General features: G+C 44.5%; 1 protein-coding gene across 1 annotated transcript in view; it reads left to right on the plus strand.

Moving 5' to 3' along the window:
- The window catches only part of ADAM12 (ADAM metallopeptidase domain 12), a 354,171-nt gene that overhangs the window by 238,476 nt on the left and 91,607 nt on the right, over positions 1-24,088 (plus strand). The window contains exons 6-10 of the mRNA XM_060286736.1: positions 6,362-6,542; positions 13,178-13,243; positions 14,351-14,422; positions 20,831-21,000; positions 23,867-23,951. Of these exons, the coding sequence (XP_060142719.1) occupies positions 6,362-6,542; positions 13,178-13,243; positions 14,351-14,422; positions 20,831-21,000; positions 23,867-23,951 (574 nt within the window). The remainder of the gene's footprint in view (positions 1-6,361; positions 6,543-13,177; positions 13,244-14,350; positions 14,423-20,830; positions 21,001-23,866; positions 23,952-24,088) is intronic.

Genomic DNA, 24,088 nt, shown 5'->3' on the forward strand with positions numbered 1-24,088 from the left:
AGGCAACAGAAATGTCTTCTCTCGCAGTTCTGGAGGCCAGAAGCCTGAAATCAAGGTGTTGGCAGGGTTGATTCCTTTTGGAGGCTCTGAGGGAGAGTCCATGCATGCCTCCCTCCTGGTTCCTGGCAGTCCTCAGCGTTCCTGGCCTTGTGGCCGCATCCCTCCAATCTCTGCCTCTGTCCACAGGGCCTTCGCCCCTGTGTGTCTGTGTCTTCTCTTTTTTCTGTCTCTTATGGGGACACATGTCATTGAATTGAGGGCCCACCCTAAATCCAGGATAATCTTATCTTGATATCCTCCACTGAATCACACCTGCAAACCACTGCCCCCTGTTGTTTTTTTGTTTTTTGCTGCTCCACGCGGCACGTGGGATCTTAGTTCCCCATCCAGGGGATCGAACCTTCGCCGCCTGTATTGGAAGCATGGGAATCTTAACCACCGGACTGGTGGGGAAGTCCCCTCCCCCTTTTTGAAGGTTTATATTCACAGGTAACGGTAATGAAGACTTGGATATATCTTTTGGGGAAGCACAGAGACCATGGGCTCTCGTCATTGGCTTCCTCTTAATGAAAGGGGCTCATCATACCTGCTTTAGAGGACTGCTGTAAATATTAGAGAAAACAGGCTACAAGAGCCTGGTTCATGGCGGCAGGGAAGGGGAAGGAGTGACTGCTAAGGGTACAGGGTTTGCTTTAGGGGTGATGAAAACATTCTGGAATTAGACGGTGGTGATGTTTGTACAACTCAGTGAATATACTAAAAAACCATTGAATTGCATGCTTTGAAAGAGCGAACTTAATGCTTGGTGAATTATTTCTCAATAGAGCTGTTACTTCTAGAAAGGAGCCTGGCTCAGGGTAACCATCAGTCGTAGCTGCTATTATTATTATTGATATGCCAGTAATAGCTATTCTTTTTTTTTTAACATCTTTATTGGAGTATAATTGCTTTACATTGTTGTGTTAGTTGCTGCTGTATAACAAAGTGAATCAGCTACGGGTAGACACATGTCCCCAGATCCCCTCCCTCTTGCAGCTCCCTCCTACCCTCCCTATCTCGCCCCTCTAGGTGGTCACAAAGCACTGAGCTGAGCTCCTTGTGTTATGCGGCTGCTTCCCCGATAGCTATCTGTTTTACATTTGGTAGTGTATATATGTCAGTATCACTCTCTCACCTCTCCCAGCTTCCCCTTCCCCCTCCCCGTGTCCTCAAGTCCATTCTCTACATCTGCGTCTTTATTCCTGACCTAACCCCTAGGTTCTTCAGAACCATTTTTTTTTTAGATTCCATATATGTGTTGGCATATGGTAGTAATAGCTACCCTTCACATTTTTTATAACAGTTTGTTTTACCTCTTTATCATGTCTCCCAAACCTGATTATGAATTACATTTGAAATGGGAACCATAGGTGAGATGCCTTTATGGGTTCCGTGGGAGCTAGCCTGGTGCTCTGCGCGTAGCAGGGGAGAATGAATATTTGTTTTGATTATACATGAGTAGTTCCCATGGGAATTACTTATTGAAAATAAACCTGATGGTGCTACCGTGTTCACTAATACTGCTGCCATCACTGTGTATCGAACACAGATGAGGTGGGATACCGCTTTTACCCGTGAGCTCCTTCCAAAAAGGACTGAAATTAAATTTCATGCCAACTGCATCTCTAACACGATTGGCAGCACAGTTTTGAGCCCCAAAGTCTATTTCCAAGAAAATTCAGTTAGCAATTGAACACAGAATTAGCAAGGTTAATTCCCATTTTTGAATCGTCATCTGATTACAGGTCATCAGAATCCATGTGCCACTACCCTGCTGGCCTGGGAGTAGAAAGAAAGATCATATGAAGAACAACGCCATTCAGCTGTGTTATTGCCTGACTCACGATTGCTTTGGAGATTAAAAACTGAATTTCGAGAAGGACAGAAACTTATCTTGAGGAAGTGTAGGTCCCCTGAGTTATCACTTTGAAAGCTAAGAAAATAGTAAATCTATTTAATATTTAAGCCGTTAAAATGTTAATAGATTCCTCTTTGTTTCCATTGAAGGAAAAACAATAGGGTTTTGAAATTTAAATTAAGCCTGCCTGTTTTCAAAGCAGCAGCTCCATTTCTTCGGCCCCTTCCCCTTTGACTTCTTCCTCTGTCACAGTCATCCCTGTTTCGGGCCCTACAACCCTCTCAAGACAGCACGGAGGGAGGGAGGCAGGCAGGAGAGCGCAGGGGCTGAACATCTCAAGCCTCGGAGACGGGGTCCCACCTGTACCTCCAGCTACCTGTGTGCCCTCGACAGCAGGGAAAATGACCCGAGCTGTGCTCTATGGGGATCCACTGAGCCTGGATCCTAGGCAGAGTGCCATGAGGGGTGGCCCTCGTCATCCCCAACCGCCCCTCTCTTCTGCGTCTCCCATTCACCACCACTCACTGCCCCGGAAGTTGGCCTCATCCTCCCCTCATAAGGGCCAGTCCGGTGTTCTCCAGATCCTCTTAATCTCCCCATAGAGAAGATACCCACAGTCTTCATCTTTCCCAAACATTGGCAACTGTCTTCTAACCTCTCTGCCCCTGCTCTACCAGTGGGAAGAGAACCCCACTTTCAAAGTCTGCTGGATTTAAATTCCACGCTCTGAGATACTTCCAACTCCAAGTTAACAGCTAAATACCTACGACATTCAACTTAAATTACATTCGCTTATCTAGTTTGGGGCCAGAAAGGGCTGTGAGAACATCGAATTTTCACATCTCAGAAACCCCGAATCCTTGAATTTTGTGTCCACTGTGGTTTCCAGCAATCTCTAGAGCTAAATGATTAATTATACACAAGACAGTCCAAAGCAATTATTTAATTAAGATGTATTATAGGCTGCCAATTGTTTGGAGCAAAGGGAAAGGCTTCACCCCAGTTTCTCAACATCTGGCCTTTGGATGACTTAAAAGATAAAAGGAGATACCAGAACATTTTTATGACTGAGTAACAATTTCTAGAAATTTTCCATTAAGTAGAAAATCTTTTTCGGTCATGTGCTTCTCATGATTAGAACTTGGTGACAGATTTTACTGTAAGTGTTCAGCTTATTGAAATCCAATGCAAAATAGAAAATGTTGCAATGCAAAATGAAATGTCGGTGTCATTTTCTTCTTAGGGCAGGAAAGTCAGCTTTCTAGCCAATCTCTCTTTTCCCCTCAAGGGTATTCATTTTCCACTTTACCCTGGCCTTTCTTTTTTAAAGATCTTTTTCTTAATTTAGGGTTTTTCAAAATCAACTTTAATAAACAGAAATGTCCTACTACCCATTCTAAACTGAGAAATCTAAGTTTTAGTTCATAAAGAACTTTTCAAAGAAAAACATACAAGCCACCCCAGAGCTGATGACCAAAGTCCTGTCTATATGAATAGACCTACCTGGAGATACATGAAGACTGTAGTTTGGGGGGTTGAGAGTAGGGGGCCAGGGTGTAGAAGAGAACAGCTGTATGTAATGACTTTTAATCAATCTGTGGGATTTGAAAATAGCCAAAACTTCTCAGTTACGCCAAACCACACTGGCTCCCCCATCTCTGAACAGTTAAGTGTCGCGATTATTGGTAACACACAGCTTAACTCTCCAGTGTTTTCCAGCTGCCCCATGTGTCTCGGCGCGATCTTCTCAGTTAGGCTGCGGTCATCCTGGACATGATCTTGCTGTTTCTTTCACTGCCTGTAACACTTCACAAAACAGGGCTAGTGGAGTAAACCAGCTGAATAATAATGAACTGATCAGCTTGGATGGGTTCACCGGTCACGTTCACAATAAATATTTGCCAAATCAAGCCTTTTCCTTCCATACTATTTGAGGATTGAAATACTGTTGTCCCGTTAAAATTTAAGAACGATTAAATAGTCACCTATAAATGGGCCATCAATAAGCATTGGATGAGTGAATGGCTGAACAAATGAGCAATAGTGGATGTTATAGGAGCACCTTTCAGGCTCCATCCTTTGGAAACAAGCTCAGATCGTCTGAAAGAAACTGGTGGAGCGCCCGACTTTTTCAGCTGTTTCTTGAGGACTAAGCTATTTCTTTCTTTTTTTTTTTTTTTTGTGGTACGCGGGCCTCTCACTGTTGTGGCCTCTCCCATTGCGGAGCACAGGCTCCGGATACGCAGGCTCAGCGGCCATGGCTCACGGGCCCAGCTGCTCCGCGGCATGTGGGATCTTCCTGGACTGGGATACGAACCCGTGTCCCCTGCATCAGCAGGCGGACTCTCGACCACTGCGCCACCAGGGAAGCCCTAAGCTATTTCTTAAATCCTTGGAACAGATGCCCTAAAACCTGGAGCCCACGGACCTCATCCATAGTCCGGAATCTCCTGAAATTTTCTGCAAAATACTGTGGATCTATGTAGATGTGAATTCTTCTGGGGAGAGTATAAGGAGGCTCATGTCTCAAAAAAGGCTGAGTCACTGTGTTAGAAGCATCTATTTACAATCAGATGAATTTTGCATGAAAATTGTATGCATTTATGATTGCGGTCAACTTGATCAATAACAGAAGTTGCTAGATGTGTGGGAACTCTTAGAACTGCTAGTTTACTGTTACCCAAGTTCTCATTTCTCTAAAGAAAAAACTGATTTCAACATCAAGAAGAGCCTTTTTAAGTTAAAGTACTTCTTATTCCACATTGGAAAAGAGAAAGGAAAACCAGTGTGTAGGCCGATGTTCCCCCATCACTTAAAGAAACTGACATGGCTCATTTCCAGGAAGGAAGACACAGCCTACTGGAGCTCTGTCCTGCTCCAGAGGTCAGACATGCCTTGGGATCCATGGCATAAGGCCACCTCTGTCTCTGCAAGTTAAAATATTTAGCAAATGTGTCCTTTTTTTTTTTTTTTTACATCTTTATTGGAATATAATTGCTTTGCATTGTTGTGTTACTTGCTGCTGTGTAACAAAGTGAATCAGCTATACGTATACATATATCCCCATATCCCCTCCCTCTTACGTCTGCCTCCCACCCTCCCTATCCCACCCCTCTAGGTGGTCACAAAGCACCGAGCTGATCTCCCTGTGCTATGCGGCTGCTTCCCACTAGCTATCTGTTTTACATTTGGTAGTGTGTATATGTCCATGCCACTCTCTCACTTCGTCCCAGCTTACCCTTCCCCCTCCCCGTGTCCTCAAGTCCATTCTCTACGTCTGCGTCTTTATTCCTGTCCTGCCCCTAGGTTCTTCAGAACCATTTATTTTTTAGATTCCATATATATGTGTTAGCATACGGTATTTGTTTTTCTCTTTCTGACTTACTTCACTCTGTATGACAGACTCTAGGTCCATCCACCTCACTACAAATAACTCAATTTTGTTTCTTTCTATGGCTGAGTAATATTCCATTGTATATATGTGCCACATCCTCTTTATCCATTCATCGTTGATGGACATTTAGGTTGCTTCCATGTCCTGGCTATTTTTAGTAATGCTGCAATGAACACTGTGGTACATGACTCTTTTTGAATTATGGTTTTCTCGGGTTATATGCCCAGTACTCCCACAAATTAACTAAGTAAAATACCAAAAAAAGCATACTTTTCTTTAATTCTTTTTTTTCGAAGTATAGTTGATTTACAATGTTGTGTTAGTTTCTGTTGTACAGCAAAGTGATTTGGTTTTATGTAAATATATATATAAATTATATATATTATATATATGTTATTTTTCAGATTCTTTTCCATTATAGGTTATTACAAGATAATGAATATAGTTCCCTGTTCTATACAGTAGGACCTTGTCATTTATCTGTACTGTATATAGTAGTGTGTATCTGCTAATCCCAAACTCCTAATTTATCCCTCCCAATCCCTTAGCCTTTGATAACCGTAAGTTCAAAAAAAACATAGGTTTATACTTAACCGTATTTCAGAATCCTTTCAACTATTTAGGAAATTTAGTTGATCAGGATGAATAATTCAGGTGTAGGAATTTTCCTTTAAAAAAAAAAAAAAGATTTCCCTCCTGAATCATGTCTGCTGATCCAGATCTAGTTATTTTCTAAGTGGATGAAACATCTTTTCTGTCAACTCTTCTCCCCAGCAGTATATCCTTGAGAAGTAAAAAACAAGCAAACGAAAAACGTAAAGACTAAACACAGTCGATTCTTTACCATAAAATATTTGAAACAAAAAACTTCGCAGACTTGGTTTTCAAAAGATTTGCAAAAATAAATCAATGCAAACATATGGCACAGGAATGTCCTTTCTAATTCAGACCTGAGAATATAAATAAATTGGTATTTCTCCTTTTATTCTCTGAATAAGAACTGGGTTTTAGCCATGAACAAGAAACTGCCCTTAAAAGTTACCTAATTTTTCTTCTTTCTTTTTCAACAGGGGACTTATTACATTTGAAAATAAAACCTACATTTTGGAGCCAATGAAAAATGAAACCAACAGATACAAACTCTTCCCAGTGGAGAACCTGCAGAGCACCTGGGGACCCTGTGGATCAAACACAACGGGCCTCGCTATGCATGACAGGCTCCCACCGCCCTCCCAGACCTGGACAAGAAGGGTAGGAGGGAAACCCCACGTGGTGTCTCTGGGGAGCTGGGGGCTCCAGCTAGGGACACCCACTGCTAGGCCGTCTGGAGAACTTTTGCCATTTGTGTCTGAGGGCTGGAGTTATTACCCAGTTTACCTGGAGGTGGTTGCTATGATGTGGGCAGAACATAATCCGACACTGAAAGCTCCATCGTTGTATTAAACGTCAGCCCCAGACTCATTAACCTATGCTGGGTGGAGTTGAGCTCAGAGGATACAAAATCACGTCTCCGGTGAGAACCTTCTGGGCCTAGACCCAGGAGTCTGCCCCACCGTTGGGCCCCTCCATGGTACACAGAACTGAACCGGAACCTCCACACCCTTGGGCAGCTCTCCCCTCTACAGGAAGAGACAGACAATATGGAGTTTTTACCAACGCAAAATTAGGGTCTTCAGAATAAGACCCTATAATTAGGGTCTTCATTAGGATTTGCACAGCATTCCCTGCCACTGCCCACTCGCCTGCCCTGGGTCTTGGTCTAGCAGTGTGGCTGAGGGGTGGTGATTACCCCCAGTCCCTACTAGGGGGCGCCTGTCCCACTCCCCTTGAGGGGTCTCTGCTTCCTGGCCGCCTGCCCCTGGGTCTGCTCATCACAGGTCTTCCCTTCTGCTGCAGGACTGGAGAGAGTAGTTGCCCTAATGGAGTCTGGACCACAGATGTCCCCCCCGACTAAGAGGTCCCCCCCTGGTGCAGCACCAGGAAACCTGCACCCCGAATGGCTGCCTGACCCTTTTACATCAGTATCACGTGGGCTCCACAGACCACAGCAGAACTCTTAAAAAGGAGTAAGGGTAGCCACATCTGGCTGGAGGCCCTGAACTCAAAAGACTACAACCCGATAGGAAGTTATAGACGACTTCCTGATTTTTCATCTCTATCTTTCCTGTTCTTCTGTTGACAAGAAATGAAGAATTCCTAGATATGATGTCACTTAACGATGTGCTTATATTTGATGGTCTGGGGGCATGTTTTCAAGGTTCCATTTGACACCCTTTGTCCTTCCTGACTTTAATTTGAGCGTTACACTGCTTACCACTCAACACTTCATAAATATTGTGCCTCTTTTTATTCCTAATCATTTTTCTCAATTCAGACAGTAAACGTTATCCTAAGCGATTTCTTCTCCTTCTTAAAATTTTCCTCCTACCTGTGGAGAGGTGTGTGTTCCCCTAACCTGCTTTTAACTGAACTGCTTTAGGACTTTTCATTTTAACTTTACATTCATTCTTTCCATCCTGATTCCACCTATATGACCCTAACTTCCTCTGTTTGTTAACATGCTCCCAAGGTTTTCTGCAGCAGGTGCTTGCAACCTCTTTTTTTCTTGTTTTTCCCCATCACACCCCGTCAGGCACTGTGGCTGACTTTGACGTTGACACTCAGTAGTGGGGGCTGAATCTCAATCCCCGAGAAAAGGACTTGAAAAGTGCCCCCACCTCCACCATCAGCAGAAACTTGACAGAATCTCCTTCCTGCTCTCCTCCCCTGAGCCATCTTAGAGTGACAGATTTAAGAGACGGAATCCCAAAGACCGGCCTCTGTGGTCCCAGGGCATGTTTGTTTCACGCTTACTCTTGCCTTTGATTCCAGACCTCAGATAAGATGTGATGAGGCCGTAGCTTTCACAGTCATAAACAAGTAGAACATTTGCATTCTGTTTTCCAGGCATCTTGATTTGAGTACCTTGTTGATCACACGTTATCCACCTTGTGCGATGTATAACTTGACAGTTTAAACGGCACTCAAATATGTTTGCCATCTCATTTGGAAGTCAGTCCTGACTTGGTCAGGCCTTGCCAGCCATATTTTAATTCTTTACCTAAGCTTACGGCTCCCTAGAACTAGGATTGGCACAGTAATTTCCAGTCATTTTGACGTGTAGAGAGATGGAGAAAACCTGAATAACAATGTTGTTTTGTTAATTATGATATGCAAGTGTAAATGAACCTTTAAATTGTAAAGGGGAGGCATTGTATGCACTTCAACACCGTTCTCAATATTCCTCTCCAGAAATAGTCGGGATTGTTTTTACGGAAGAGAAAATGTCTCTGACTTAAAGCACATCTATATTGTGAAAACAATACAAAAAACAATTTTCAAATAAGTGGAATATGTGAGAATGGAAATTATACACAAGACAGTTTGGGGCAGTACCTTTGGGAAATATGAAAGGGAAATGCTCATGTTCTATGCCCCTTACCTGCCAGACTTAACACTGCCTTTATTTATACTCAAAAATCAGTGTAACTGCATCGAACTCATCTAGTTTATGCACTGCAGCAACTGCATTTGCTTTTTCCCAGCATTTTCCTGCCCCTACTAAATGTTAACTATTGCACAGATTGGCTTGCAGACTGAGATTTTTCTGCAGATGTGTGTGTTTCTCTTCGACGAGCAGCAGGAATAAATCTGCACTCGGGGTATGCACTGGCTATAAGATAAGCTTGAGCTATTGTTTGTCATTTTTACAAGGCTTTACATTAGATTTTAGTGAGAACCCAAGTTGCTTCTGGAAGGGTGCCTGCAGTCACAGGGCTTCCTCGCCGGTTCCCTCCTCTGCAGCTTTTCAAGTCCAGCCTGCAGAGCCCCAGCCACTCAGCCCTCCTGTGACTGATCCCTCCCTGTCCATCAGCTGTTCCTTCAAAAATGCGAACGAATTTTAACAGAAGCCTGAGCAGACTCTAAAGAAGGTGAAGGCCATAAATCTGCTACTGGAGAAAAATCACATAATACATCCCGAAGGCAAATGTAAATTACTTTTGAATTATCCTCTCCAGGGATTATCTGGGCTATTGTTCCCCTCCACCAGTATGTATAATTAGGAGTCAAATGTAAAAGTCAGTGCCTTCTCTAGAAAGCCACGTTTGCTTGGGCTACTGAGTTCAAATAGGACATCTGGTCAGGGAGACCCCATAGTTTCCTCAAAGGCAGCCACTCTGAAATGAACCAGGGCTGTTGCTTTTGGGTTTCTAGACAGGCTGCCATATTGGTTTAACAGAAGTCACAGTAGTGATGGTGGGAGTAGTGTTAACAGTAATGTGTATTTTCTGTAGAGTCTAGTAATAGTTGAATATCTGCAATTGGCCAGAACCACTGGAAAACTTGTTAATTAGAGCAGACATGTTTAATTTTTCTCTAATATAACCACCCTCACCTCTGTACCACCTCTAAGAGGCCATACATACCAAGTTCCTTTACTGCCTCGGTCGTTCTTAAATCTTGGTGGATAACAGAGCCAGCACTGCTATTGCTTCCTTGGCCCTGAGCTCTGAGCATCTCTCAGAGTGAACCGAGGTTCCAAAATATCCAGGTGTGGATTCCTATTGACTCTTGTATCGACTGAAACTCTAGATGAGTAAATAACAGCTCTCACTTCTGCCGCTGGCGTTTTAGACCCAATTTCAATACTTTGCATCTGTCCCCATTAACATTCAGTTCATCAGATTCAGCCCATTCTTCCAGCATTTGTCTCGTTTGCTTGCTGGTTCTGCAGCCTGTGTTATTAGCCAGACCTCAGAGGCTGTACCCCACGCAGATATGATCTGTGCGCTTGGTCCCCATGCAGATCGTTGGTAAGGATGGTAGAGATGACCTTTCACAGCAGAGACAGGACTCAGTTCATACCTATTCATAAAGTGGCCTTAGAGGCAAGGCACGGAGCCTGGCTTGAGCCAACGATGATCTTTCTTTACTCAGAGGAAGTTAAACCAAACTTCTGATTCATCAAATTTGCTGATCTTACCGTCTATGGAAATGGTCCTGGTTGCATTGTTATTGTTTTGTTGTTGTTATCGTTTGCTTAAAACATCCAACTTGAATCTGTTTGCCTGTCTCCATCCTTACAGCCTCAAACTGTTACCTGCGCCCTCCACTTCCCCTATGGTCCTCCAATAATCCATTCTCCTCCCAGCAGCCAGAGTGATGTGTAAAGAACCTCACATTCAAGGGTCCCCCACTGCTCTCGATAATTAGATTACCGGCCAGCCTCCTCGCCATGGCCCCTGTCCTCTGTCTCCATCTTCAGCCACATCTCATCCACACTTTTCCCTCACTCATCAGACGATAGCCATCCTGCCCACTGGTACGACACTCCAAGCTCTCCCCAGCCTCAGGACTTGTGCTGTTTCAGGGACCTGGCCCATAGGAAGAGAGAGTTGCAATGAGAATTTATTGTCACCCTCATCTCGACTTGTTTTCTGACTCGGGTTGAGTTAAGTTCCCAATGCCAGAGTTCTTGTTGTAACATGTGTAGGGGTCATTCTCCCTGAGAGCTTGGCTGTGATGACTTTGAGAGGCCCAGGAACAGCTTCCCGCTTGCGCAAGACTCAAAGAACCCCTCGGTCTGCACCTCGGAGTAGAGAACGGTTGGGCCATTCTCAGAGGCTTATATACTCTTATCTGTTTGGGGAAGGGCTTTTGTGTATCATCACGCTCCCAAAATGAAAATTCAATCAAGCAACCAGTTTCAAGTGTTGCTCTGTATATCAAACATTTTAAATATGATTTTTTTAACCGGATAGCCCAGATAGGTGGGAATCATGTGGAGGTAATTTAAGCCTCTCTGTGTGTGCAGCTGAGGGAAGAAGGAACCTTTGCGGCCATGAGCCAGCCACTCCCCCATGGCTTTCTATTATTATGTGGTTAGGTTTCTCTCTGAGCTAGCAATTCTCTGCATTCATGAGAAAATTTGGACTTCTCTGAAAACTGCAGAGACAGGAAAATTGGGTTCATGTGTTTGTTTTCATTATCTGGAATTGTGTATTTTCTAAATGATGATCCAAGGCCATTTGGAAATATCCCCTGGTCATTTATTTCACCCCTTTGCAGTCTGAAAGGTGTAAACATCTGAACAACCAGGGCTCTCCCTATGAGTTTTTCAATGGGAGGCTAGTTTATTTTTTCTTTAATAGAGCTATATTTTCTTCTGTAAGATGAGCTGAATCTGTTAATGGTAAATCAGGAAATTATGGGGGGAAAAGAGGCTTCTGCTTTCCAAACCTGAATAAGGAGAAGGGACAAGATCTTCACACTTCGAGAAGGTGTCTCATTTTGCATAAACCAGTGGTACCGCTGGGGCTAACCTTCTTTCCTCTGTGTGTACGTCGTTTTCACCGTAAAGCATGCCTACAACGTATAGTTACAAAGCTTAACTTTTGTCCCTTGTAACGTTGTAAAAGTATGAGAAATTATACCTTTCATGGTGCTTTATTTTTCCTTCCTCCATAAGGTTTCCAGATTTCTTTAGGGATACCTAAATTCATGAATCAGCACAGCTGGGCCGCAAGGAGGAACACTGCTATGATACAAACATTTTTCCTGTAAAAATCTGTTTGGAAGATCCCGGACTGATGGGGATTTGCTTTATAAAAGATGTTTCCCTCAGGATTATGTGACTGGAAAGCTGATTCAAAACATGCCTTGGTCATTTTTGCTTTTGTCTGAAAGCGTGGTTATAACATGCAAGTTTTCAACATTAAGCAGTGTGTGTAGTTAACTCATACAGCAGCGATATCAGTTATGAGGACCGAGACCAGTTCAACCCTCATTTCCTCCGACTGCATTTTATTGCAGAAACTGAAGGCTTTGTTTTTTGTTTTTAATGTTTGCTTCTTGAGACCACCCTCCATGAATTGCTTTTTTTTCTCCTGAAAGTGCCTTTGGGATTCTCCCAGTAATTCATGGAAGAGTACAGATGTTTTTTGAAGAAACATGATTAAAATGTCACCCACTTCAGAGGCTGCCTTGATTTGGGAGGGAGTTCATATTGGGCTGTCTGCATCATCTTCAGCCCCTATCCCTTGATATACAATCTCTGTCTTCTCCTCAACTATTGCACTCCTACCAATCCTTTTTCTCCAGTGGCATGTTTCAGTCTATTTTTTTTTTTTCTTGACACTGTTTCTTCCTATTCTGTTTCTCTTGTTCCGTTCTGGTTTTCCTCCTAGCACCTTCTTCTCGCCTGGCTCTGTTCCCCATTTATCCGCCTGGCTGTTCCCTATTCTTCCTTTGCTTCTAACCAGATTTTTAAATGATCACCTGCAGAAATCAGCTCCCTGGAATGGACTACTCAGTGTTTCCCCAGAAGGGCTATGCAGTTCTTGCTCAAAATATATTCGCTTTATATATTGGCTTTTCCCACATCACAAAACTAGACCACAAAGGCAAAGGGAACACCCGTGAGACCCTGATTCCATCATCTTCTGTAGTGATCTTGAAATGTGCTACATCCAGCCCGAAATGAAAAGTTCATTGGCTCCTGTTCCAGAGAGAGCTTTGGTTTTGCTTGTTTACATATGTGTTTTGTTTAATAATGATCTCAACTTGTTCTGATCCTATAATCAGTGATTCAGCAGAAAGGTTAGATCCCTTTTTAAGGATTTCCCAGATGGAAATGGAGAGTGGCCGCTCACAATGAGAAAGTTTTACAGCGGTTTTTGGGGTTGGAGGTGAACTTCTAGGTGGGACAGGGTTGTGGGAGCCAGTGATATCAGTAGGACCGGTGGGGGGCCCCCTAATTCAAGTGCTTGAGTCGAGAGACATTGACAGTGTTCGGGAAGCCCCAGAGAGGCAGTCAGGGAAATTAAACCCATGTTTACTTTTGGCAGCAAAAAAGAGAGACCCTCAAGACGACCAAGTATGTAGAGCTCGTTATTGTGGCAGACAACCGAGAGGTAAGAACTTTCTGAAATTTCTTGGTTGGTTTAAAAAAAAAAAAAGGCAAAAGAAAATGTTTAGCAAGTTATTACTTTCTTTATTTAATCTCATTTTCCACGAGGCCTTAAAAGCATTGTAAACAACCCATTGAAAAAAGTGGTTTCCTGATATTATAAAGTACAACATATTAAAAATGTATCTGGTATTACAAATATTAGCAAGGACTGCAGAGTTACCATGTAGCTAAGCTCTCCAAACAGGGAGAATTATTTGTGGGAAATGGCAGATGGTTTTAGAATGTATTCTAAAACACTTTTGAGAAAAGTTTAGTTTAAACATGTCCGATATGTCCTAAACCAAAATGAATGAATGAATCAAGGCTGTAGAGACAGCAGTAAAACCCTATCTTCCAAAGTAGGGCTTGATACTGTATTAGGTTTTTTTTCTTTTAATTAATTTTTAATTAGTTTTTTTTCTTTTAATTAATTTTTAATTAGTTTTTTTTTTTTTTAGATTATCTTCCCTGTGTCCTTTTCTCGCCTCTACTACCTATTATGAATTAGGTGACATTTTCTCCCAGACTGGCTCAACGCATATGAATGAAACAGATTTGACAATTTCACAGGCAACTGTTCCCACTCTGGAAGTTCAGATTAGCTGGGAGAAGTGGGACTTTATTAACTTTTTATCCATTCTCTGTATTGTTTGACTTGTTGCCATGCGCTTCTATTACTTTCACTCTTTAATTTTTTAAAAACAAATATAAAGGAGATTTCGGAGGAAGTTAAAATCAAGTTGATGATATGAAGAATGGCTTTGGACGGCCTTCTGGTTGTGTCTGTTTTCTCGATGCCAAAACATGTCACTGCCTCCATCATTTATGAGGCTGGAAAATTCACAAAAGTTACTGTCTTCTGAGCACTTGGCTTGGGTGAATTTCAGGGAGTTTCAGAAAGTCCCTGGATGGGGAAATTACTCGGCAGGGTGGGAGCTCACCTCACCATAAACCAGGGAGGGCCCTGAGGGATTTGCAGAGCCTGAGACTTCACATTTCCAGGAGCTGGGAAGATGAGATTTGATTGATAGTCCAGCCATTGTTAATGCTGACATTTAAAATTATTAAGTTTCAGAGGCAAGGAAAAGACCTGGAAAAAGTCAAACAACGATTAATAGAGATCGCTAATCACGTTGACAAGGTAAGTTCCTTGGGGGTAATTAGATCACTCACAGCATGTAAATGTTTGGGAATGAGGTGGAGGGAATGAAACACATCCCATCTGACTTAGGGAGGTCGGGTTCTGCCTCCGGTCCTGGGCTGGTACCCAACTTCCCCTTCTTCTGAGAATTCTTGGGGCCTGGAGCAGCTGCAGGAGATGCCACCCCACGCTGTCTGGACCTCGGTGGCCTTGGCATCCATCTCCCGCCAGGCTCTCTTCTGGCCAGGAAGGCGTTTTGACCTCCCCAGTTAGATCCAGCATCCCAATAGGGTGCATCTGACCCTCTTGAGAGCTCCAAGCAGGCCTCTTTTCAGGTCTCCCTGGGCAGGTCCCACAGGCCCCCTGAGGGTGAGCTCTCACTGATAAGGGACCCACGGGCTCCACAGTCCCAGGACACAGAAATCGGCTTTCGGCTCAATCGGCCGTCAGAAAATTCCTCACCGAGAACTCGGGAGGGAGCTCACCTTTGCAAAGGTGATTTCAGAGCTGGAAGAGATCCTGAAAGTCTGCTCTGACCCAGGTGTATTTGCTCGCCCATGCTCCTTACGCGACCTGTTCGCAAGGAGGTGGAACCATCTACGTACGCCACCTGCCTTCAGCGACAGACCCTGCAGGGAGAGCGTCGGGCTGTTTGGTGCTGAGGGCTCTCAGCGCAGAGCATGTTGGCGTTGCCTGGAAGCTTTCAAAGGCCTTGCTGCTCGGGTGTCTGGGTGGGGCCTGGACATCAGGCTTTGTAGGCGCTCCCAGGTGGTTCTCACGTGCTATGTGGCTGGCAGCCCCCGTCTGAACGTAACCATAATTCTTAGCAATAGCCTGTCTCCTGCCTCTGAGGACAGTGGGAGAGGAAAGGGGCCCCGGCTCATTGCTGAACCTCTCATGGCCGGGATTCTCTGAAAGGCTCACACTTTACACATAGCAGTTTGTGGATGCTTCACGGTAGCTATGTTGCCAAACAATCCTATCATATAATATTTAAAGTGAGTTTTCAAAGCTTTCGGGAAAATGAAAACAAAAGCCTTCCGGAGATTCAACTCCATTCTACGAGGACTTATGGGCAGTACCGCGCAGTGTGCATCAAGAATTCGGAATGTATCAGATGTGGTCCATCTGTTCAGGGAGGTCACAGCTTCGTAGAGAAGCAGACCCATAAGCCACTTAGCATGGACCAGCGTGATGGGAACCAGGTCGATGCTGTCAATCAGGTGCTATGGGGATGCAGAAGAGAATCACTTACTTCTTCCTGGGCGTCAGGGAGGCTTTGCAGGGAGGCGATTTTGCAAGGTGAGTGAAGTTTCACCAGGAGCACAGGCAGGGAGGGCCTGGCTTGCTCCCCACAGGTCTGGACTCCATCTAACTAAGCGGTGTGTGTTTGTGTGTGTGTGTAGCGTAATTGTGTGTGTGCACAGCTAGGGCAGGAGCAGGTGAAGCTGCAGGGGATTCAGTGGCTGGGCCTTGAGTGCCCTGCGGAGCCATCTAGACCCCATTGGGATTTTATTCTGCCGTCAGTGGAGAGCAAGGTGAATGTTTTTAAGCAGGGGAGACACACAGGATCACACACAGCTGTGCCTGCAGTTAGTGTGGAGGATGGAGTTCCCAAAGACAAATACAGCTGGTGGGCGTCTATTGTACAGAAATTATGAAGATCTGACCCGGGGCTGGGCAAGTGGGGATGTGAGAAAGACGAGGATTTAGAGACATTTGAAGGAATGGTTCCTAATAAATGTATTGAGCAGTTGCTACGTGCCAGGCTCTAAGTGCTTTGCAGACACGCCCGGGTGGATACCGGTATTCCCATTTTTATAGCGGAGGTTTGCAGAGGCTAGTTAAGTAATCAGCACATGTTCAAACAGCATTGAAAGGCAGCACCAGGAATAAGCCCTGGTCTCCTCTGCAGGAGTTTTTGACCTTGACTGAGCAGAAGCAGAGGCTGAGATGAGCAGGGGTCCCAATGAGCCCAAGTTTGGGATGACAGGTGAAAGAGGCTTCATACGCAAAGAAGCGAGAGCGGGAGTCTCCTGGGGTACCCTGAGCAGTCAGAGATCAGGGCCTGGTGCTCAGAGAGAGGCTATGGCTGGATGGAACCTTCTGAAAGCGGGAAAAAACACAGATGGATTATAGCACCCTGAGATGGTTCCGTCCTCGTCCACCAGAACTTTTAGGCAGGTCAGACTCCCAGGCGGCCCATGCTTGCTGATCTATGTTGAATAGCTACTTTTTGAAAATTAAACTTTATCCTGAAGTCAAATGGATGCAGGAGAATTTTTGTAAATGGCAAGTCCTTCTGGCAGGGAGGGTGAGAGATGGATCCCAGAGGTTATGACAGAGACAGTAGGAGTCAGACATGGTTCTCAGTCTGGGCTGGGCATTAGAATGCCCTGGAAAGTTTTGTTGGTTGGTTTGTGTGTGTGTGTGTGTGTCTATATGTTTGTTTTCAAAATGCTGATTCCAAGTCTCAGTCCAGGGACTCTGGTTTGATTGGCCTGGGTGGGGCCTTGGGTGAGTACATTCCAGACGCCTCCAGTGAGATGGGACAACATCCAGATGAAAGCAAAGAATTCAAGTACTTCTTAGGCCTTGGAAGTAAACAGAAGCCATGAACAATATTAAACTCGGGCTGGTAATCGCTGAAATCCTATTTTAAGGTGATGTGCTTGGTCTTCCATGTTTGTGTTTCTCTACGTATTATTCTGTATTATATCTTGCTTCAGTTTGCAAAACCAGAAATGAGCAACTGGGGGTTTGTCAATAATCTGCCCTGGTGACTAAAGAACAATGTATCTGAGAAAAGTCCTGACAGACTCCATGGAGCTCACCAGCCTGCCTGTTCCTGTGTTTCTGGCAAGGAGAAAGCTGAATTGCTGAGCGCACGTATGTGTCTGTCCCCAGCAGACCCTGAAGACCCACTGGGGTACCCAGGCTCCTTGATGTCCTGTTCACCCAAGTCTACTAACTGATGGGCCCTGGGCTCTAGCAAGTATGCCTAAGTTCAGTTTTGCAACTACAAGTGCAAGCATCTTGGCTTAAAAAACAATGACTGTTCCAGTGGCAACTTCCTCATTTGCGGAAATCTTGGCTCTTCTTAGCTATTCTTAACTAGTAACTGCTTGGCCGGCTGCACTGGCTTGAAGGGAAGAGGGAGAAGCACGTCCCGGACTGAGAGTCCGAGAAGTGATTTAGGGACAGAGGTGACATTCAGAAATGTTCAGGCAATTCCCCTGTGTGTGAAACACGGAGAGTGTGTCCAATGCTGTACTGGTAGACAAACCCTTTACGTGGGAAGTAAGACATTCCCCCAGGCCCCAGTTATACCGCAGGGCGGGAGCAGCGGGGTGTGTGGCTGCCCAGTTAAGTGATAGCCTCTTTGGCTTCTCCCCTCCAATCTGTCCTGCTTCTTACTCGTGACGAAGTTAGCAACAGCTGCACATCCGTTCAGGCTGCACCTCTGTGACCTACTTCTGAAGGACTCATCTTCCGTGCGTTTAACTTCAGGTATTTTCCCTCTTGTGTGAGTCTTCGTCCCCCCCTTCTCAAACCAGTTGCCTGAGAGGTGCACATTCCCGTGTTGGACCCCAGCAGACCTCCCTGTAATCCTACCCATGTTTTCTCAGATCCGCTTCTTCTAGAAAGCCTTCTTTGAGCCCTCAAGCCCGGCATCCCCTGAACTTCCTGTTTGCGCCCTTCTTGGCAGTTCACTCGCTTGGCATTTACTGGAATAATGGCTAAGTATCCCCTGCCTTGAGCCTCATGCTGACCTCTGAGCATTTGGGAGCAAGGTATCCTAATCCTCGCTCTTTGTGCCAGTGCCAAGCCTAGCACACAGCCAGATTCTTGCCGCGGCTATGTTAATGGGTGACTCAATTCAGCTGGTCTTGGACGGCGTCCACATGCGTCCTGGGATTCATAGGCTAGGCAGACGGCTGCCAAGCTCCAGTTGTCCTTCTCTCTGGGCCTGGGGTCGCAATGGATCATCTTGGAAGGGAATCTCAGTACTCGCCCTTACCTGCCTGGGTTACTTAGTGGTTTAGAACCTGGGCACCAGCCTGCCTATGCTTAAACCCGGCTATGCCAGTCATGTCTCGAGCGGTCTACCTGGTTCCTCCTTGTCTCAACGTCCTTGACCGTAACGCGTAAATAATAATAGTTCTTGACTCGCAGAGTGTTGCGAGGTCCGAGAGACCTACGGGCTGGAAAGCGCATGGCACCGTGCCTAGGACGTTGGAAATGCTCATTAAGTGTTAGCTGTGGTCATTGTTATTAGGAGGAACCAAAGGGAAGCCACCAGCAGAGCCCTGGGAAGAGCATCCCAACAGGCAGCAATGGGACTGCTGTGATGACATGACGTGAGTTTAGCATATGCGACAGTTAATCTGTAGCACCAGTGTTGAGAGGAGCGACTGTATTTTATGCTTCTAGATATGAAATCTGTTCTGTGACTTGAGACGGCTAATAAATGGAAACTACAACCCATTACTATTACGAAAAGACCCTTGATCAGTAAGCCCCCAAGCCAGCTCTGAGAAATGATGACAGTTAGACCTTGACAGACCTTAGCGACCACTTCCGTATGACGCTCTCTAGAGGCAAACATGGCGTCCCCAGCACAGATGACGACCCTGCAGCCCACGCGGGGCCTCTGCCCCTGAGGATGTCCCTTGGCAGGCTGGTGTGGACGTCGGCACTGGATCGCCTGCGTTTCCCCCTTCTGATCGCTGTTGTCTGTAACACAGCCGAAAGGGTGAGCTCTCCAGGGAAGCATAGCAACCAGGCATGCGCGCTCAGAGTCCAGATGGGGCCAGGACCTTGATTTTGCCTGGAAAGCCTGGGCTGGGAGCTTGCAAGTGGATACCACAGGCGAAGCAATTCTTGATTAAAAACAAGCTGTAAGGCAGCATTTAGGTCGTATAATTGTCTCATTAACTTATTAATGTAATGCCCATAATTGTTATCTGCTTGAAACCAACTTGGACCGCTGTGATCAGTTTAGACTCTGTGATGTAGTCTGTGCTTCAGTCACATTCTTCTGCTAACCTAATGCTCACCAGATGACTGGGGAGAGATCAGCGAGGGAAAAGATGAACCTGCCTTTTGTGGGTCAGAACCCGGGGTCAGTGCTCAGCCTCATGGAGTTTATTGCCCCTGAGCTCAGCACATTGGAATGGGGCTTAACTGTCAGATGCGGAGCTTCTGTGATTTTTGTTATTTGCTGGCTCAGAGGCTTCTAGCAGCTAAGAATAGGACCCGCTCCCACCTGGAGCTTGACTTTAGCTGCCACATCTTTCTCCTTGGCTGCCTGGAGTATCAGAAGATGAGGATGCTCTCATTGCGCACTGCCTTACACGTTGCAGGCTTTGAAAGATTGTACAGCCAGCCAGATGATTCCCACTTCCTTACCCCCTGGACCCTGAGCAAAGAGCCATCTCCATGTCTGTGTGATACCATGGGGGTAGCAAGGTAGTCGGGGGCAATGGGGAATTCTTACCTCTACCCTGACCCCTCATCCTGCCCTAGTGAGCGCGTCTGGGACAAAACTATCCCATAGACATCGGAAGAGTTGCTCTACCTGCTTCCAACCCAAGATGATCTGTTTGTGGAGAAAGGGCTGTAGGTTGAAGTCAGGACACAGAAAGGTGGGGGGGGGGGGTGGGGAGCAGAAAAGCAAGAAGACTTGAAGTGAGTGGTATGCCTGAAAACAGAGGAATTTCCTTTACCAGACCTTTCCCAGGACGCTGTTGGTGAACTGGCTGTGGGAAGAATGGTCCTCAAAGTTCCTGGAGAAGGGTTCTGTGCATGCCTTTATCACCCTGAAAGATACTGATCTGTTCATTCAATTAAAACCTTCTGGGTCAATTATAGGTGACAGAATATGACAGGGTCAGCAAAATCTGATTTTTTGCTGAAAAATTAATACAGATTCATTTTCAGTAACTCACAGGTAGAACATTTCTCTTAAAATGAACAAATTACTGCACTTGGCAGAGTGTCTGAAAGACCCTAATTCACTTACTGTTTTTCTTGCAGTAGATGTGAACTGGCAGTCTTCAGCCGTTATGTGATGACGTTAGCAATAATAACACATCTATACGCCCACTTCAAATCGCCAGTGAATCGGTTGGAATGTGTGCTTCCCTACAAATTAGGGCTGACGTCAGGAAGACTGGCGACTCTAACATCTAATTGGTCAACCACATTTGAGAACCTAGTTAGCACATCACCTTGCATCAGACACTGAAAATATTCCTCCAGTTCTAATGCCACGGGAACAAGGAGCACAGAGAGATTTTTCATGTCACGGCAATGGAGTTCAGAACTTGCCAGTCTGTTCTACTCGGCGTGGTAAGTTCTCATTAACGTGATCCCCCAGGGATGCCTGTCTTCTGTCTCCCTCAGTTTTACAGACCGCTGAACATTCGAATCGTGTTGGTGGGCGTAGAGGTGTGGAACGACATCGACAAATGCTCCATAAGTCAGGACCCATTCACGAGCCTCCACGAGTTTCTGGACTGGAGAAAGATGAAGCTTCTACCTCGCAAATCCCATGACAACGCACAGCTTATCAGGTAAGGCCTCTGTTGTCTCTCCTTTGCTTAAAATAAAAGAGTGATCTCAGCACACCTGCTCTCCCTCTTAGCCTCACCCGGCAGTCCACGAAGCTGCACATCATTCAGCAGAACACACTGACTGGACCAGGGGCAAAGGGGGCTTCTCAGCCCACACTGCGGGGGCGGGGTGGGGGGGAGGGGAGAGGCCATCTCGATTGAAATTGGGGGCTGTTGGAAAAGTCTTTCTCTGCATTCCCTGGGAAAACTATCCCTCTGGCTGATGTCTTATTTCCTTCGTCTAACACCTGGACATTTCCTCTATGCAACTGTTTCCAGGCTGAGTCTTTTTTTTCTCTCTTTTTTGGTGGCACCGCACAGCACGCGGGATCTTAGTTCAATCCCCGGCCAGGCATTGAACCCGCGCCCCCTGCAGTGGAAGCGTGGAGTCTTAACCACTGGACCGCCAGGGAAGTCCCAAGTCTTTTTTTTTTTTTAATACTATTAATCCATGAAGGTTTTTATTATGACTTCTCAAATTTAATTTACAGATTATATGTGTCATAAAGACAATCGAAATAACATTTTGACATTCACAAATACTTTTCTTTTTTTCATGTTTTTCTCTCATGTTTTTATTTATTTGTTTATCGACCTTTTCATTTCTTTTTTGTTCAATTTTTATTTTATATTGGAGTATAGTTGATTAACAATGTTGTGTTAGTGTCAGGTGTACAGCAGAGCGATGCAGTTATACATATACAGGTATCTATTCTTTTTTGAATTCTTTTCCCATTTAAGTTATTACAGAATATTGAGCAGAGTTCCCTGTGCTATACAGTAGTAGGTCCTTGTCGGTTCTCTATTTTAAATATAGTGGTGTGTATATGTCAATCCCTAACTCCCAATTTATCCCTCCCTCTAGGCTTAGTCTTGATATAAAGTTGTCCTGAGTAGTATATTTTTTAAAAGCTCATGTTCTGTCATTATTAGTGAAAAATATTTATGCAAGATCTGAAGGCAGTACATTAGGGTGATCGTTGTCAGCTGCCTGGAAAAAGAAAATATTTATGCCTCCTGTTTTGCTGTTACTCTTGGTTTTCTAGATCAGAGAATACCAGCAGTGTCGCAGATTAACCTTGTGTTCTGTTGTTCAATCAATGTGTATTGAGCACGAACGAGGAACAAAACGTGTTTTAGGGGCTTTGAACATAATGGTGACCAACATTGTAAACCTCCCCACTTTTGGGGAGTCTCCAGTTTACTGGGAGGAGGCAATAACAAACAAAGACATTTCAGAGCGTGATGAGGGTCGTGAAGATAATAAAATGAGGGAAAGCACACCTGTGATATAGTATAATACATTGATAACATGTTACAGACACCTTTATAGTTAAACAAAAAACGTCATAATCTAAGTTGGTATGGAGTAGGTTTTCCCTAAACTGAACAGCTTTTTATTAAGATTCTTAAACAGTTTATGCCATTATTATGTTCTCATGTCGCTCATATCACTGAATTGAAAGCCTTAGGGTCAGAGACACTTTTCTTTGACAAATTGGATCTAGTTTACTGAACATTTATGGGAAGCTGAAAGGCAGTCCTACCCTAACCTCACTCTCGCAGAGGCCTTCCTCTGAACTGAGCCTGTGGGCATTCCCTGATGATTTACTTTGGCCATTTCATGGGGCTGTTTTTTTTTTCCCACCCTGGATATTTGTGGTTGCCTCATATTTTATGCATTGATTAAGCCTGAACTACTAAAAATAGAGTCAGAGTGTTTTGTTTTGATTTTTTTCCCCCAAATGGAGTCTGTCCAACTTGAACATCTGGAAGTAAATTAGCCTCTTATATAACCTTATTTATATATATATATATAGGTATAATTGTATCTGTTAAAACGGTCTATATAGATGTAAATATAAAAGCTGCAATCACTACTACTGTACATATGCGTGTAATAGGATGGCTGGTTGGCTGGATGGATAGATGGGTGATTGGATACATACATACATAGGTGAGGTTATATTTTGTATGTACTTATCCCATTTCATCCAACTGAGCACTGCTAAATATATAACTTTTCAAATAATTTGTGTAATAGCTATATATGTACATGGCCAAGATAACATGGGTAAGTCACTTTTTCCCTTAAAGGAGATTCAGCAAATACAGTTTTTAATTTTTAATGCATGAGGTTGGAATTACTAGCATTGCATTAAAGAGGGCTTGATGTCATTACTCATTGATTAAGATTCCATATAGGGGAAAAGCCACGCCTAAGCCATGAGCTCCCCTTCCGGAAGCTTCCTCCTGGGATGCCAAGGCTTTGTGGGTGCTAACTTCTACGCTGACTCCAGAGGGTCAATCATTTTTCTGCCAGTCTCACTTTTGCAAGCTATATCAGCAGGACATTTGGGAGGAGTTTGGGTTTCTGGCCTAATTGTAATGTTACCCAGGAGAGCAAAATTCAGCTGCAACAGAAAATCTAGTAAAGCATCTAATGCCTTTCACTTGTTAACAGTGATTCTCTGTGACTCTTTTCAGCCCTAACGTCAGCAGACATGGTTGCAAAGGAACAGCTCCCCGCCCAGTTCATTAGAAAATAGCAGGTTACAACTTATAAACATATAAGTTGTGACTAGCTGTTGTCCCGAGTCTTGAAAACAAAAATCTGAAAGGATTAGGAGACGATGGTGAACTGGAAGATAAATTTTAGAAGAACCAAAGATAAAAATCACCTGTAAACATACTCTCATGCCGCTCTTTTCGTCTTTGCCTATGCTTGTGCAGTTTTCCTGTTGGAATGTAGGAACGTCCAGCCAAATTTCAAATATTAGAAAATGTCCTTATACTGACTTAAGAAAGTCCTTTCTTTTCTTTCTAGTGGAGTGTATTTCCAGGGGACCACCATCGGCATGGCGCCCATCATGAGCATGTGCACGGCAGAACAGTCCGGGGGAATCGTCATGGTAAGCCAGGAGCACCGAGAATCCGACAGCCAAGTCCAGACCCAATTCTCTTGATGATTTCCCGGGAAATCTCTACTTTCACCAGACTTTGTAGAATTAGGTCCTTTTCTTTAATGCTGCTTAGATATAATTCTACC

The sequence above is a fragment of the Globicephala melas genome, chromosome 16 (genome assembly GCF_963455315.2).
Source record: "Globicephala melas chromosome 16, mGloMel1.2, whole genome shotgun sequence".
Lineage (NCBI taxonomy): Eukaryota > Metazoa > Chordata > Mammalia > Artiodactyla > Delphinidae > Globicephala > Globicephala melas.